Source organism: Malania oleifera, chromosome 6 (assembly GCF_029873635.1).
Source record: "Malania oleifera isolate guangnan ecotype guangnan chromosome 6, ASM2987363v1, whole genome shotgun sequence".
Classification (NCBI taxonomy): Eukaryota; Viridiplantae; Streptophyta; class Magnoliopsida; order Santalales; family Ximeniaceae; genus Malania; species Malania oleifera.
In genome coordinates this window covers 109,832,945-109,849,342 of record NC_080422.1, presented here as the reverse complement: position 1 = coordinate 109,849,342, position 16,398 = coordinate 109,832,945, and the positions used below count along the sequence as shown (strand labels likewise).

Below are 16,398 nucleotides of genomic sequence, written 5' to 3'. Positions count from 1 at the left end.
CCTCAATCCAGGAAACTGATTGGGATAGGCCGTAGAGAGGGTGGCATCTATGTTTTGAATGAGCTGCGTATTCTTGATCATGTGGCAACATCGGGAGTAGACCTCTCCTCATTCCACTTGAATTCCTCATCTTCTATTTTTTATTTATGGCATTCTATATTTGGCCATGTGTCGGCCTCTCGTTTAAGATTTTTGGTATCTAGTGCTATTTTGGGTGACTTACAGATACATAATATTTCTGATTGTAGTGGTTGCAAATTGGCAAAGTTTTCTGCATTACCTTTTAATCACAACATGTCTAAGTTTGTTGCACCTTTTGATTTAATTCACTCTAATGTGTGGGGTCATACCCCTATTGACACAAAAGGGGGGTCTAGATACTATGTTTCTTGTATTGATGATTGTACTCGGTATTGTTGGGTCTATTTAATGAAATATCGATCTAATTTCACTCATATCTATATTGCCTTCTGATCATTCGTTTGTACTCAACACTCTACTGTAGTCAAGTATTTTCGTTTCGATTTGGGTGGGGAGTATACTTCTAAGGCATTTTCTGAGTTGCTCATCTCTAATGGTATTGTTCATCAATCTTCTTGTACTAATACTCCTCAACAAAATGGTGTTGCGGAAAGAAAATATCGCCATATTATTGAAACAACTCACTCTCTTATCTTATCTACTAAGGTTCCTAGTGAATTTTGGGGGAAAGTGGTTCTTACCACAATACACTTGATTAATAGAATCCCCACATCCCACAAATATGATCTCTCCCCATGGGAAAAATTATATGTGTCCCCCCCTAATTACGCCTCTATAAAAGTCTTTGATCGCCTATGTTTTGTCCTTCGTCCCACTGTTGAGCGTACTAAATTATTGCCACATTCTACCATGTGCGTCTTCCTTGGTTATGGAGAGGGACAAAAGGGTTATAGGTGTTTTGATCCTATTGCTCAGAAACTATATATCTCTCATCATGTTGTTTTCCTCGAACACATTCCTTTCTTTACCGTTCCTACTAGCTATCCTCATATGGCACAGTCAGACCTTTTTTGTATTGACCTTTTCTTTGATGATGAAAATAGTGATGATAGTGGTGGTGATGACGATGCAAATGGTGGTGATGATGATGCCCCTTTTGGAGTCCCCCAACAATCTCCTATGGATGTGGATTCTCATCAGTCTCACTATCCCCAAGCGTACTTGTAAGTCCACCCAGTTACCTAATTTTTCTTATTCTTGTTATTCTAGTTCTTTCACATCCTTTTTAGCAACTATTCACCCACTTTGTGAGCCTACCTCGTATAAGGAGGCTATTTGTGATCCTCTTTGGCAACAGGCTATGGCTAAGGAACTTTTTGCGTTGCATAAAACTCATACTTGGGACTTGGTGTCACTCCCTCCTGGTATGAAACCCTCCTGGTAAGAAATCGATTGGTTCTTGTTGGGTTTACAAGATCAAAACGAAGTCAGATGGTTCTATTGAGCTATACAAAGCTCATTTGGTTGCTAAGGGTTTTACCCAAGAGTATGGTATGGATTATTAGGAGACTTTTGCCCTGTTTGCCAAGATGACAATTATTCGTGCTTTTATTGATGTAGCTTATGTTCGTCGGTGGGCTATTTCTCAATTGAATGTTAAAAATGCCTTCTTGAATGGGGATCTGAAGGAGGAAGTTTACATGGTACCTCCACTAGATGTCTCTTATAACCCAGGTGAGGTTTGTAACCTCGAGAAGGCTTTATACGATCTCAAACAAGCCCCTCGAGCTTGGTTTGAGAAGTTTTCAATGGTTGTCACTTCTCTTAGATTCTCTTCCAATGCTCATGATTCAGATTTATTTGTTAAGCATACTTCTGCTGGACGTATCATTCTTTCTTTGTATGTTGATGCTATGATTATTACGGGTGATGATGTTGATGGTATTGTGGACTTGAAAAAAGATATTGGCTCAGGAGTTTGACATGAAGGATTTGGGGCCACTCCACTACTTCTTGGGAATTGAAGTAGCCTACTCCCCAAAAGGTTACTTGTTCTCCCAATCAAAGTATATTGCAAATATTCTTGATCGTGCTCGTCTCACTGATAGTCGGACTATTGATACTGCTCTTGAGGTTAATGTCCGCTACACTCCCACTGATGGTATTCCCCTACCTAATCCTACCTTGTATCGTACTATTGTTGGTAGTTTGGTCTATTTGATTATTACTCGCCCAAATATTGCTTATATTGTCCACATAGTGAGTCAGATTGTTGCTTCGCCTACATCTATGCATTGGTCTGCTGTTTTGCGCATCTTGCAATATCTTCGAGGGACTCTCTATCAGAGTCGTTTATGCTTTTCAACTACATGAATCATTTTCTATCAATTCTCACAATCGAAGGCATTTTTCAAAACTAGTTCTTAAATTCTTCCTTTCTATCTCATTATATTGCATTTTAGGTCTACCCCACACATTCTAATATTAGTAACAATGACTTACCAACTCCTCACTAGTGCATTATTTTATATGCATTTCAAATGCTCAAACTATCTAAACCGTTCATCTCTTATCTTATCTTCTATGGTGATGCACATAACTTATTGCAAATTCATTTGTTCATTAATTTATCCTTTATAATGTTATAACTTTCATTAACCTTGCCTTTACATTTCAATAGTTTTTTACATGCTTTCCAATTGATCACTTATGAGAAAAGCTTATTTTATTTTATTTTTCAAAATTATACTTTGCATAAGTTAGAATGGAATAGATTCAGAGAAAAAAAATTGTATAATGAATATATAAAATTATAGATGAATATCATTTCATTCTATTCTTACATAAAAATAAAAATAAAAATAAATCTCAAATTAATTTTTAATAAAGTATTCTTCGTGTACTTCTTTATTTTCCTTATTTTTTATTATATTTTTTTTTTCAAATCAACTTAACCGATGGCCACCCCAAAAAAGGCCATCGGGTCAATCGGACCGGTCAGATATGTGGTCAAACTAGTGACATCAGCGTCATAATATATTTTTATATATTCATAATTATAGACAATGAAAAATAGAAAACATCTAAAATTTGTCATAAATTCATAATATATTTAGCTTTAGGGTTTGTTAATTATTATTTTGCTTTATTTTTTTTATTTTTTAAATTTTTTAAATTTTTGTTTACAAAATTACCCTTCAAATAAATAACACAAAACATTTTTAAAAAATAGTTTTTAAATTAAAATAAATCAACCTGGGTTGCACCAGTTCCAACCGGTTAGCACCGGGTTCGCTGGTTCTCAGCCAATTCACACCATTCCCGATCTTCAGCCAACACATGGACTGGACATGTGGCTGGTTCTGGTTGAACCAGGTTGGATCGGCCCATCCGGTTTTCAGAACCATAGTTAAACCAACCATGCTTATGCTCATCCTAAGCTCGGATATGCCTTGGGGTGTGTGGCACCCAAAAGATAAACTGACACAAAATTTACCAAATCACAGCTGAAGAAGTGGCATTAAAGAACAAAGGCTTTGAGGGCATCCTGATAATTAAGAAAATTTTAATATTCTGTTTTAAAGAGAAACAATTGTTTGCAAGGAAAACCCAAATATATATGTATTGGAATAAGAATTTTCACAAAGAAAATAACCCATTATATACCTTTTTTCTTATGGAATGGTCATCTTTACACAGAACTCAACATTGTTGATTATACATGGAATTGAGACCAGAAGCAAGTAACTGCAGATTCTCTGATAAAAGAACATTTGCTCGGTGAATGGTAAGGGTAGCAGCAGGAGCTCCTACATCAAAAATGGTTAACCTGAACAGGATCTGGATCAAAATGACTAAATATGATTCCTATGACTTCATGATTTTGAGAGATGTATTGTACCCACTGGCTGGCTGAGCCAAAGAAGCTTGGCTGCCACGCACAGGGTCCATGAAGCAAGCATACCTTTCAGTTCAGACAGGTCTCCACTTGCAGAGTAATTAGCTCATTCAGATCACTACTTCTCAAGTGATAAGAAAGAACCAGTTATCTTCTTCCAAATCTCAAGCATTTGTTGTGTTTGGCTTCCGTCATACTTGAGTTGTGAGCAAGGGTTTTTGTCTGTTTTGTAATTGAGATTTTCTCCATTGCATTAATGAATTTTCTCAAGTGCCTGATGTATTCAGGATAAGTTTCAAGATTGCAATGCCCCCCACCCTTGACCCATAAGGGATCGTATTTTTCCTTGGAAAGTTCCCACAAGCGCTTTCCGTGAGACCAATCAACTATGTCGTCATTTGTTCCCTGAAAATGATCCATTAACAGCAGCAATGATTGGACTACGTAATAATAATTTAAACAGGAGAGACGTATATGCCAAAAACAAAAAATAAAAAACCAAAAAGAAACAAAGTATTGTTGTAGATGAGAGGGAACTGCATTGCGGCAAATAAGATCAGTGGAAAACGGATTTGATAATCTGTTAACACACTCTTAAGTGCTTAATGCAGAAAATCTTCTTTTATTTTATTATTGAAAATTGTCTCAAAGAATATAGGCAGGCAATGAGCCTTAATACATCTCAGGTCATGCATTAGCCCAATATACCATACGCAAAGTTTCCAGAGCTGCTAGTGAGATCCTCCTATTGAGAATTACCAACAATAGCCCAACAGAAAACTCATGACTTGTTTGTCAAGAAACCACTTGCATCCAAAGTGAACTCAAAATGTCTAGAACAATAAGCTTCCCACCAAATAAACAACAAAAAAACCAAGCCTTAACTCCCACTAGGTGAGGTCGGCTATATGAATCCTTTTCTGCCAATTTATGCGATTATGGACCATTTATTTTGACAGATTCAGGGATATTAAATCCTTACTGACTATCTCCTCTCAAGTTATTTTAGATCTACGCCCAAGCTTCCCACCAAATAAAGGGGCAAAAAAAAGCATCATATATAAAGCCCAAGTGTGCAAAATTCTAATACCTGTTTCAAATGACATTATCTGGGCCAATCAACACGGAGAGAAAGGGAGAGAGAGAGAGAGTGAGTGATGCTATCCTACTTGCTTCTAAGAGCAATGACCCTATAATTATACTGTGCAATTAAGAGTAAGTTCATTGGAAGTTTTTTTCTTCAAGTGCCGGACAACAAAAAACCACCAAGCCTCAAGTCCAACTAGGTCTGGTGCAATCATTAAAAAACACTGTGCAAAATGGGGTTTAAGTCTGAGGCTCTAAGCTGTTCATGAGAAGCACCATCATTGGGCAATCCTACATGAAAGGCATTACGGCAGTTATGAGCAAGTCATGAGAGTTGGGAAGCAGATTGTAAGGCTAAATGAGTAACATCAAGTTCAGTACATTCAGAACCCCAGGAGTGCCAAACCAGGTTTGACTGCAGGACAGAAGGTTTCTGTTGAAGGAGTAATACTCCTTTCAATAAGAAGAGCTAATTCTGACAAGACGAATGGAATAAAAGGGAACATATAAAGCATCAGCACTAATCAAGAATTTGGAAGATGAGGCATATATGTATATATCCCAAATAGCTGGGTCCTTACGTACTGAGGGTCTGCGGAAAAAAAAAATGTTAACAATGTCTGCAATGACATGGGCATACCCATAAATTAAGACAGAATATTATAGACTATCCCCACATCAGTTCCCAAGAGAATTGCTGCATTGAAAGATACAAGCAGCAAACCACACCCACCACCAACCCCACCCCCCCGCGCCCAAAAAAAAGGGCTGTTAGGTTTAAGTTGTTTCTGAAGAATTCTTGAGAATATGGCCTCTGGAATTAAGGATTCCCACATTTAGCAACACACGAAAATCTTCACATGGTGGGATTCTGGAATCCAAGAATATTCTCCAAAACATGGGAATCTAAAACCACCTCTCCCCGTCTCACTCCAAAGTTATCTTAGATTCACATGGGAGTCCAACAAGTGGGACCATCTTCTTCAATGTGTTCCAACTTAAACATCATCATTGTTATTATCATTTACAGGACATGTTCTTCTAATGTACATATATGATGTAACTATTAGGTACAGTTTTAGGGCACTCAAAAAAAATAAAAAGAGGAGAGGTTTAGGGCCTTTTTGGTGATCAGATTTAAATCACTCAAGAATAACTATGTTGAAAGCCAAACATAATTGTCTCATATTTCTAGGCATTTTAGGGTCTGATAGGATCAAAGATTTTACTTGGAGAAAGAAAGGAAAGATAGGAGGAAAAATCTCATTTTCCATTGCATTTTCCTTCTATATTAAATACTATTACAGATGAAAGTTTGCTTTAATATGATTAAAAATATAAAAAACCAAATATTAATGATGAGTAAAATTAAAATTTAGTTCTTTGGTATATTTTTTATTTTCTTTTTCACTTTCGTTGATAACCGAACATGAAAACGCAAATTCCTTGATATTTTCCTTCCTTTCTTTAATGTTTTATGAGTTTCAAATGGGGCCTCAAGAGTATGGACCAAACAAAAATATTTATGCGAGACATTAATTGTTCCTAGTTATACGATTTCCAATAAAGTGATTCAGGGGGGGATTCAAGATAACTGAAACTACAAGCCTTATGATACCTGAAGGGCTCAGTAATTTGAAAACCATGCAAAATGACTTCAAATCTGTGATACTTGACTCACTTCAGCTTCAATGCTGTCTTTTCATTGCCCATAACAGCATCCACGAGTGAAATGGTCCCAATAGAAAGTGCCACAAGGAATAGAAGAAGCAAAAATGACATAGATTGAGGTAGTCAAGTAATTCATTGGTATGCTTACCAGAAGAAAGGCACCATGGTACATGAGGACTTGTGTAGGTGACATGAATTATTTGCACAGGAGCTTCTATTGAGTATAGAGTTGAGTTAGAATAGACGTATGCGCCCCAAAAAAAAATTTGGGAGGAATACAAGTACAGTTATATCTTAAACTAGAGATCCTCGACTCTCAAGTTTTCATAAAGATGGCCACAAAGTCATGATATTACACTTCAGATGCTCCATGAATAAAAAGGAAGAAATGTGATGATAAAGTCTTCATGCATGATCAATATCCAAAAGAATCTGAAGGAATTTTAACTGAAGATGAGAAACCATCGATGGGGTTTTGGTTTCACATTGGAAAAAAGAAAACATTGAGGCTTGAATCTACTTTCCTCACATTTCCCTCAAATACGTCAGCCAAGTGTTCCCCTTAAGTCAACCATATACTTCATGCATTCATGCACAACGGAAAATAACATAAGACTATGAATGCTTTGTTAATGCACAATGCAGTGTGTCACGGTCCCACATCGGATGTGCACTAGGGAGATCTTGGGTTTATAGGGATGGTTTGGGCTCCAACTATATGAGGCGCCTTTTAGAGGACAAACCCGTGAGGCCAATGGGTCAAAACAGACAATACTTCACCAGAGTTGGGCCCAAGACTATTACATTTGGTACCTAAACCATCCTGGGGGTACTATCATGTGAGTGGATCCACCCTAGCGGTGCAATCATGTGAATGAATCCTACACATAGGTGTAAGCCACTTTGACAAGGATGTCAAAGATCAAATGAGAGAGTCTATCACAATCTCACATTAGATGTGTACTAGAAAGATCACTCTGATGAGGACGTTAGAGATCAAGCCTATCACGGTCCCATATTGGATGTGTACTAAGGAGATATTGGGTTTACAAGGATGTTTAGGGCTCCAACTATGTGAAACGCCTTTCGTAAGACAAACCCATGAGGGCCAATGGGCCAAAGCGGACAATACCTCACCGGAGTTGGGCCCAAGACCTTTACATAGTGCACTAGTAAAATGTCATATGTAACTTAAATATGCCACTTACGTTTTGGTTGATCAAGGTTGTCGATCAATAATCTAGATCAATCGAAGGCTCACAAGAATATTAACAGTTGAGGCAACCTATTGCACCCATTTGGTTTACTACAATTTGAAATTGGCTATTAACAAAAGCATCTTATCTATGTGTATGTCCTCACACATCAAGTGTATCTCCTCATTGATAGCTTAATGCCATGCCATTGAGATGCACCAAGATCCACAAATTTAATGATTATGATTGACGTAATCACAATCAGTTACCTAAGGAAAAGGAATCCAATATCCTTCCAATATAAGATCTCTCTCTCTCACATGCGCACGCCCGCGCACACACGCATCTTTTTAATATTTTCAATGACTCTTTTAAGATAAGTTAGGGACACCTTCCATTGAGCAATCAAGATATCTTTGTTTCATTAGATCAAAACAAAAGAGATCACTTGCGAAAAAATAAGTAATTAGATCTTAAAAATTAAGATATATGCTTTTAATCGGCATGAGTTTTAAATGTGCAAGTCCATTCCCAAAGCCAAGCAGTACAAAAGGAGCCCAATCAAAATTTTCCCCCTGCATTGTAGTTGGTTAAGGTGTCCAGATAAGCATATGAATGTGTTGTGTGATCAATGTGGATAACAAGCAATGATCTTACTCTATTCACGCATGGTAAACAACAAAACCAGATGTTGCATCTTATCATCTAACTTAACTGCAATGCTGAAGAACTCATCTCTAACACAGTTTAAAAAAAAGAATTAAACGAATTTCCATCATTCTTGGGAGCGGCCTCTCCAAAAATGGGGGTAAAGCTTGCCGACATCCACCTCTCCCAAACCCCATTCAAAGTGGGAGCCTTGTGCACTCGATACGGCCTTTTCTTATCTTTTTTGGTTTTCCTATTTTCACATTTCACATTTATTGTCCACATAAAACAATAACAACAACAACAACAACAACAAAACCAAGCCTTAGTCCCACTAAATGGGGTCGGCAATATGAATCTTTTTCCACCAATTTATGCGATCATGGACCATTTCTTTTGATAGATTCAAGGATATTAAATCCTTACTCACTATCTCCTACCAAGTTATTTTAGGTCTACTCCTACCCCTTCTACTCCCCCCCCCCCCCAACAGTAACTAAGTCACTCTTCCTCACAGGTGCACTATAAGACCTACGTTGCAAGTGTCCATACCATCTGAGTCGTTCCTCCCTTATCTTATCTTCTATAGGAGTTACACCTAACTTACCACGAATATGTTCATTCCTTAATTTATCTTTCAATGTTATACCACTCATCCATTTAAGCATTCTCGTCTCGGCAACTTTTACTTTTTGGATATTATGTTTCTTCGTCGCCCAACATTCCGATCCATATAGCATAACTGGTCTTATAGCTGTCTTATAAAACTTTCCTTTCAATTTTAAGGGTATTCTACAATCACATAGCACACTTGAAGCACTTTTCCATTATACCCAACCTGCTTTAACTCTATGCATTACATCATTTTCAATTTCTCCTTCAGCCTGCATAATAGATCCAAGGTATCGAAATCTACAAGTGCTATTTATTTCTTCATCATCAAGTTTAACTTTGTCTCCAATATTCCTCCTATCATTACTAAAATTACATTTCATATATTCTGTTTTATTTCTACTTATCCTAAAGCCTCTAGATTCCAAAGTTTCTCTCCATAATTCTAACTCAGCCTCTACCCTGTCCCTAGTTTCATCAATTAATACAATATCATCTACAAAAAACATACACCATGGAACCTCATTTTGAATACTCTTAGTCAATTGGTCCATCATTAAAGCAAAAAGATAAGGACTCAAAGCAAATCCTTGATGTACGCCTATGGTAATTGGAAATTCTCTAATTTCTCCATCTATAGTCCTTACACTAGTCATTACTCCATCATACATATCCTTAATGACATCAGTATACCTACAACACACATCATTTTTTTCTAAAACCCACCATAGAACTTCCCTAAGTATCCTATCATATGCTTTCTCAAGGTCAATAAATATCATATGCAAGTCCCTCTTCTTTTCCCTAAACTTTTCCATTAATCTTCTTAAAAGATAAATAGCTTCTGTGGTAGAACTCCCAGGCATAAAACCAAATTGATTTTCTGAGATCTTCGTTTCTAACCTTAATCTTTGTTCAACGACTCTTTCTCATAGTTTCATCGTATGACTCATAAGTTTAATTCCACGATACTTATTACAACTTTGAATATCTCCTTTATTTTTGTATATAGGTATTAAAGTGTTTTTCCTCTATTCATCTAACATTTTCTTAGTTTTTACAATTGTATTAAATAAATTAGTTAAGCATATAATTTCGTTATCAACCAAGCATTTCCAAACTTCAATTGGGATGTTATCTGGTCCCATAACTTTCCCATTTTTCATCTTTTTTAATGCAAACTTAACTTCATTCACTCTAATTTTGCAAATAAATCTTATATTTTCAGTCTTTTCCTCATTTGACAATTCTAAGTTTAAGCTTTCTATTGGGTTTTCGTTAAACAACTTACTAAAATAACTTCGTCATCTTTCTTTAATATCTTCGTCCTTAACCAAGATAATATCATCCTCACTTTTTATACATTTTACATTTCCCAAGTCCTTACTCTTCCTTTCTCTAACTTTAGCAAGTTTAAATATATCTCTTTCCCCTTCTTTTGTACCGAATCCATCATACAAACTATTAAATGATCTATATTTAGCTTCAGTAACGGCCCTTTTTGCATCTTTTCTTACCTCCTTATATTTTTCAAAGTTATCTCTATTTCTACATTTTTGCCACATTTTATACCAATTCTTTTTGTCTTTATGATTTTTTGTACATCTTTATCCCACCACCAACTTTCTTTGCTATTCGAGAATCTTCCCCTTGATTCACGTAAAATCTTTTTTGCTATCTTTTTAATAGAGCTAGCTAATCTATTCCAAAGAGTATTTGTATCTATCCCATCCTCTAAGGTCCAATCCCCATCTTTGATCATTTTATCTTTAAATTTTATTATATTTTCTCCTTTTAGGTTTCACCATCTAGTTCTCCTACACTGGTTTATTTTATCATTTTTCTTCCATTTTTTAATACATATATCTAACACTAAGACTCTATATTGTGTGGTTAGGCTTTCACCTGGAATAACTTTACAATTCTTCCATGATAAATGATCTACCCTCCTAGTTAAAAAAAATCTATTTGATTTCTATTTTGACCACTTTTAAAGGTTATTAAGTGTTCTTCTCATTTTTTAGAGCAAGTATTCATTATACTAAAATCATATGACATAGCAAAGTCTAAGATCATCTCCCCAGACTCATTTTTGTCTCCATATCCATATTCTCTATGTTTCCTCTCATAATTTTTATTATCTCTTCCAACGTGTCCATTCAAATTTCCTCCTATAAATATTTTCTTAGTCCCTGGTATACCTTGTATAATACTATCCATATCTTCCCAAAATTGTCTCTTAAGATTTTCTGCTAAGCCAACTTGAGGAGCATAAGCACTAATGATATTTATTATCTCTTGTCCTAATACCATCTTAATTTTTATAATTTTATCCCTTACTTTAGTTACATCCACAACGCTATCTTTTAAGTTTTTGTCTATAATAATGTCTACTCCATTCTTATGTTTTTCTTTTCTAGTGTACCAAAGTTTAAATCCTGATTTATCAATTTCTCTAATTTTCTCCCCCACCCACTTAGTTTCTTGAAGGCAAATTATATTAATTTTTCTTCTAATCATTGTATCCACAATTTCCATGCTTTTACCCGTAAGTGTCCCTCTATTTCAAGTTGCTAATCTAATCCTAGTTTCCCGAACTAACGTGTTTACCTACCCACGTCCAGAATGATGTAGGTACCCTTGCATATTTGACACCGTACCCAGGCGCCGACATGGCGTGTCGCTTCGGGGCGATGACCTAGCCCACCCTCGCCCACTTTTTGCTACACCCGGGTGGTTCAAGTGTAACGCGTCGCTCGTAGGGGACGCCCCAGCAAATATTCGGTAAATATTCATATCATAGTGATCTGACAAATTTTACGCTGGCTGTCAGCTACCTAACGCAACCCTCCTCCTTAACCCGAGCTTGGGACCGACTATGTGTGAAAAAATTAGGACATTAAGTGCATCACAGGCGGAGTTTTATTGTCCACATAAAAATAAACCAAAATTGTTGATTGTGGCTCAAATTTAATGCAAAATTACAATTCAAGGTAAAGATAGGCCAACCTGCACAGATGAAGAGCACGGAGTTCTTCTAGGATAGGACCAGCCTGACTAGATCTAATGAAACTGGTGGACAATGGACAGAGATTCTCCCAAAGCAACTGGCCATGAAGAGACAGATCAACCAATCTGAAGAAGGAACGGTTTCTTATTCCATTTCAAAGTTGTTTTTTAGTATGGTTTTGCTTTTCTACTTTGAGAAGACTAGTGCCTCATGCGCAACAGTCTAGGTTATCTAGAATTTTAGAATAGTGCACTATATGTTTTTGAAGTAGCATTGGATGCATGTAGACGTGTGTGTTGTCTATGGTTTATGCGAGATTGTGTGAGGTCCTCTTTAACACATTTTAAACTCTAGGGTGTAAGGAGTGTGAGGATTGAGTGAGAGTGTGAGTGTGAGTGCATGTGGTTGATTTAAGTTCTATTCATACTGAATTTTTTTGGAAGAATAAGCCAATGCCAAACCACTTATTTTTGCTTGTATGATATTCCTTGTGCTTTCTCTAGTGTGCATTGATCCATTCTAGCCCAGCAGATATGATACAACAGGCAGAAGAAGATGACTTCGTAAAGCTCTTGGGATTAAAATAATGATGGTTCTTTATAGAAAGTCTCTAAAAAAAAACACACGAATGCCAAACAAAGAGTAAATAAAATAAAATAAAGACTCACATGGATAACTAGAACTGGGCAGCTGACATGCCGTATTTTGTCTATATTCTGAAAACAATGAACAAATATTTCATAATATGAAATCAATTTATTAAAGCATGGAAAAGAAGAATTTCGCCAGATGCACATTCAAGTACAACTTACTTTGAAAATGTCAAACCAGAAGGTCATCTTGACGGGATACAAGACTCGTATGCCTGAGAGGATTGCACTATGAAGCACAACACCTCTCAACTTCTGTAAACGTGAACCCAAGTGTAATGTGGGTCCACTCCCAACAGATTGGCCATATAAAATAAGATCCTCCTCCTTAATTCCATGTTCGCTCTTCAAACAATCGTAAACAGCCTCTATGTCGTAGTATGTGTTCAACTCAGATGGCTGTCATGATAGAGACAACTAGTAGTCATTAGGATAGAAAAAGCTAGAATATAGAGTGGATGAACTGCACATAAATGAATTATGCAGCCAAAAGGTATTTATTGTTACTTATTTGAAAAAGCATTTTTACTGTCTACATATTTTTTTTATTGTTTTTTATTTTGAATTTTTCCTCTCTCTGTTCTAATCATAACAAGTCTCAAGACCATTTAAATGCCAACGCAAAGCCTATATACCAGTTCTTCAAAGCAACAAAAACAAGGAGTCTAGATGCAAATTAGTTTTATAGATTCCTTACCCTACCAGAAGAACCTCCATATCCTGAATAATCATAGCTGCAATATAGCAAGAGATGATTAGCAGAACAATCAAAAGGACCTTAGCCATTCTAATTGCATCATATCTGCACCTTGTGAGCCTCTCTATCATTGAAAATCATGACAACTGCAGATTAAGACAACAGAAGTACGCCAATTTCACACTACATATGAATAGAACACCCTCAAAGCTTTCAGGGGCATCTAATATTAATGAATTTACAAAATTAACCATATTTAAAGAACAACCTCAATCATTACAAAAGAAAGAGTAACACAAATGCCAAATAGGTAATGCATTAATGATTTTACCCACTTAAACTTAAACATCAACTCAGAAAATTTCAAGTGGCTTGTACAATAAGAATTGAACAAACAAGCTTTGCATGAAACAGTGTAACCTTCAAATCAACAAATTCCACATGGTGGGGTGTTCGCAAAAACCATGCAAGCGTATTGCTAACTTTTATGTAGTGAACAAACTTCACTAATGAAACAAACAAATAAATAAATAAATGATATTAAAGCCCATTCCGTACCATAAAATACAATCAAAAGAAATCCCAAGTAGAATAATTATTAAATCATGTATCCACGATGAGTACAGGAGAATATTACAAATTGGCTACATGAAACTAGCCATTCCATCAACAAAATTTACGATCAGAGCTAGGAAAGCAACAGGACAAATGTACAAAACCCACAATAATTCACGTCCAAACAATCAAGTCAATATCGGTGTTTTAACAAGAGAAAAAAAGCAGTTTAGGTGGGTATTTTAACAACTACACCAGAAATAAAATCCACAAAACAGCATTAAATTCTGAATTTTTTTTTTTTTTAAAGGCCGTGACCAACTGTTCAACCAAATTCACCAAAAGCCCTAACAAAAAAATATAGAGATTGAAAACAACAGAGGCAAAACCCAAGGTATGAAAAGAATTTTTTTTTTTTTTTAAAAAAACCCAAAACATAAATCATTCAGCTTGAACAAACTATCCCAAACCAGAACCAACAAAACCCATCAGTATGACCAAAATCCAAGCAAACCAATTCATACCCAGGTTCCATACCAATGAAAATCAAAATATAATCAGTATGTCGATAAAGAAATACCTCACCTCATGATGTTAACACGCAGGTGTGCTCTGAGCTCAATGAAAAGCTCCTGCATCTGACCCAAATCGGCAGCGTTTCCATGAGAATACAGAAGGGTGAATCGGGCAAAAGGGTGTCTCCAAAACGTTGCAACAATCTTGTTCCCACCCTTGGTGTCAAGCAAATGAACGTCCATGTTCTTGTCAGCCGTGACTCCCGAAAACACAAGCCTCCCATCCTGTTCCCTGCAAACATCGTACGTCGGCGGGTCTGGAGGGAAAAATGCAAATTTCGCAGCAACACTCGACGTTACATTGCCCATTAAAACAAAACCAGAAGCAAAAAACCACGGTAAACAAATTTAAGCCATGAATGAGCTCAAAGGGTCAAAAACTTTCCTGCCGTTTCTCTCTGTTTTCCCATAGAAAAATTGTAAGAAACTGTGAGGAAAAAATGGGAAATTCTCACTGGGGCTGATGAGAGGAAGGCCAAGTGGCGGCAGGTGAAATCAACGAAGAAAAGTGGTGGCAACAAATAGATCCGATCTAAACGGGTGAGCTGGAGAAGGAGAAACGAAGGCAGAGCCACTCCCCAAGAAAATAATAATAATAATAACAAAAATTAAAGAACAGAAAGAGAAGAAGCACTTTCCAATTTGGGTTGGGAGACACCCCATGTTGAATGCAAGCAGCGAAAAGTCACTTTTGCCCTTTCTGGATTAAAATTTGGAACTAAAAGATATTTATGCATGAAACCCATTTAGGTGATTTGATGGAAATAGTTCACAATGTAAAATTAAGGATATGTTGGCAAAAGCTTAACAAATTTTTCTAAGATTTCAAAAATAAAGTTTTCAAAAATTTCATTTTCCTCTTCTAAAATTTATTTTAATATTTTTGAAACTTGATCGGAGGTTTATGTATTTTTAAAACCTCAGGGAAGATTTCTAAAACTTAGGAGTGGTGAATATATATTTTGTCTTAAAATTAATTATATCTAAAAATAAAAATAAAAATAAAAAATCAGTTATATTCTCTTTTTTAAAAAAATTAGACTCAACAAATTGAGATATTTAAAATATGTCAATTTGGTAAATTTTGAGTTGTACTAGTAAAGTATGTTTAAGTTAGGGCTGCAAACAAGTTGAGTCATTTGCGAGCTACTCAATGCTTGACTCGATAATGACAGTCGCTTGAACTTATTTATTGAATTAAATGAATCAAACTCAAGCTCAAATTTTTGAGCTCGTCGGCTAAAAGAGTCAAGCTCGAACTAGTTCATGCTCGACTTATTAAACTCATGAGCCGATTCTTTTACTAGCTTGCGAGTTAACTCGTTTAACAGCTTATTTACTAACTCATTTATTAATTCGTTAGTAACTTGCGAATTACCTCGATATTAGGCTTGTGAACAAAATACATATTAGTCTCATTAAATATTTGATTTAAATTTTTTTTTTAAATATATTTTTTCAAATTATATTTATTAATTATCAATTTATTAATTAGCTTAGTGGCTTGGTTCATTTATTAGTTTGTAATGAATTTCAATCGAGTCAAGTTTGAGTTTGAGCTTGACTCGTTTAAGCTTTAGTCAAGTCAAGCTTGAGCAATATATATGCTAAATGAGCTGAACTCAAATAGAAAACTTTAAACTCGAGTCACAATCAAGCTCGCTTATAAATAAACAAACCGAGCTTGAACTCGCAATAGCTCAATTCGGCTTATTTGCAACCCTATTTAAGATACACCTAATTGTTGAATAATGAATTGTAGCTCATTAAAAAGTGTTTACTTAAGAATAAGAAGATTTTATAGGTAACTTGTATTTT

At 35.8% G+C, this 16,398-nt stretch overlaps 2 protein-coding genes across 3 annotated transcripts; one reads left to right on the top strand and one right to left on the bottom strand.

Annotated features, from left to right (window-relative positions):
- The first annotated feature begins 1,965 nt into the window (after window positions 1–1,965).
- Window positions 1,966–2,355, top strand: LOC131158765 (uncharacterized mitochondrial protein AtMg00810-like). Its single transcript, XM_058113619.1, has one exon. It carries the CDS (start codon window positions 1,966–1,968, stop codon window positions 2,353–2,355), a length of 390 nt encoding a protein of 129 aa, XP_057969602.1.
- A 1,147-nt stretch (window positions 2,356–3,502) lies between these two features.
- Window positions 3,503–15,219, bottom strand: LOC131157494 (uncharacterized). 2 transcript variants are annotated; one of them, XR_009137273.1, is made up of 6 exons: window positions 14,591–15,219; window positions 13,451–13,487; window positions 12,916–13,152; window positions 12,772–12,819; window positions 3,947–4,285; window positions 3,503–3,791 (listed from the first exon to the last, which is right to left on the bottom strand). XR_009137273.1 is itself a non-coding variant. In XM_058111696.1 (5 exons), the coding sequence occupies exons 1-5, from the start codon at window positions 14,887–14,889 to the stop codon at window positions 4,028–4,030; spliced, it is 879 nt and encodes a 292-aa protein (XP_057967679.1). In that variant the 5' UTR covers window positions 14,890–15,219; the 3' UTR covers window positions 3,503–4,027. The 2 variants fall into 2 exon arrangements, 1 of the variants encoding a protein (XP_057967679.1); XM_058111696.1 differs by having other exon boundaries at window positions 3,503–4,285.
- Window positions 15,220–16,398: the final 1,179 nt, after the last annotated feature.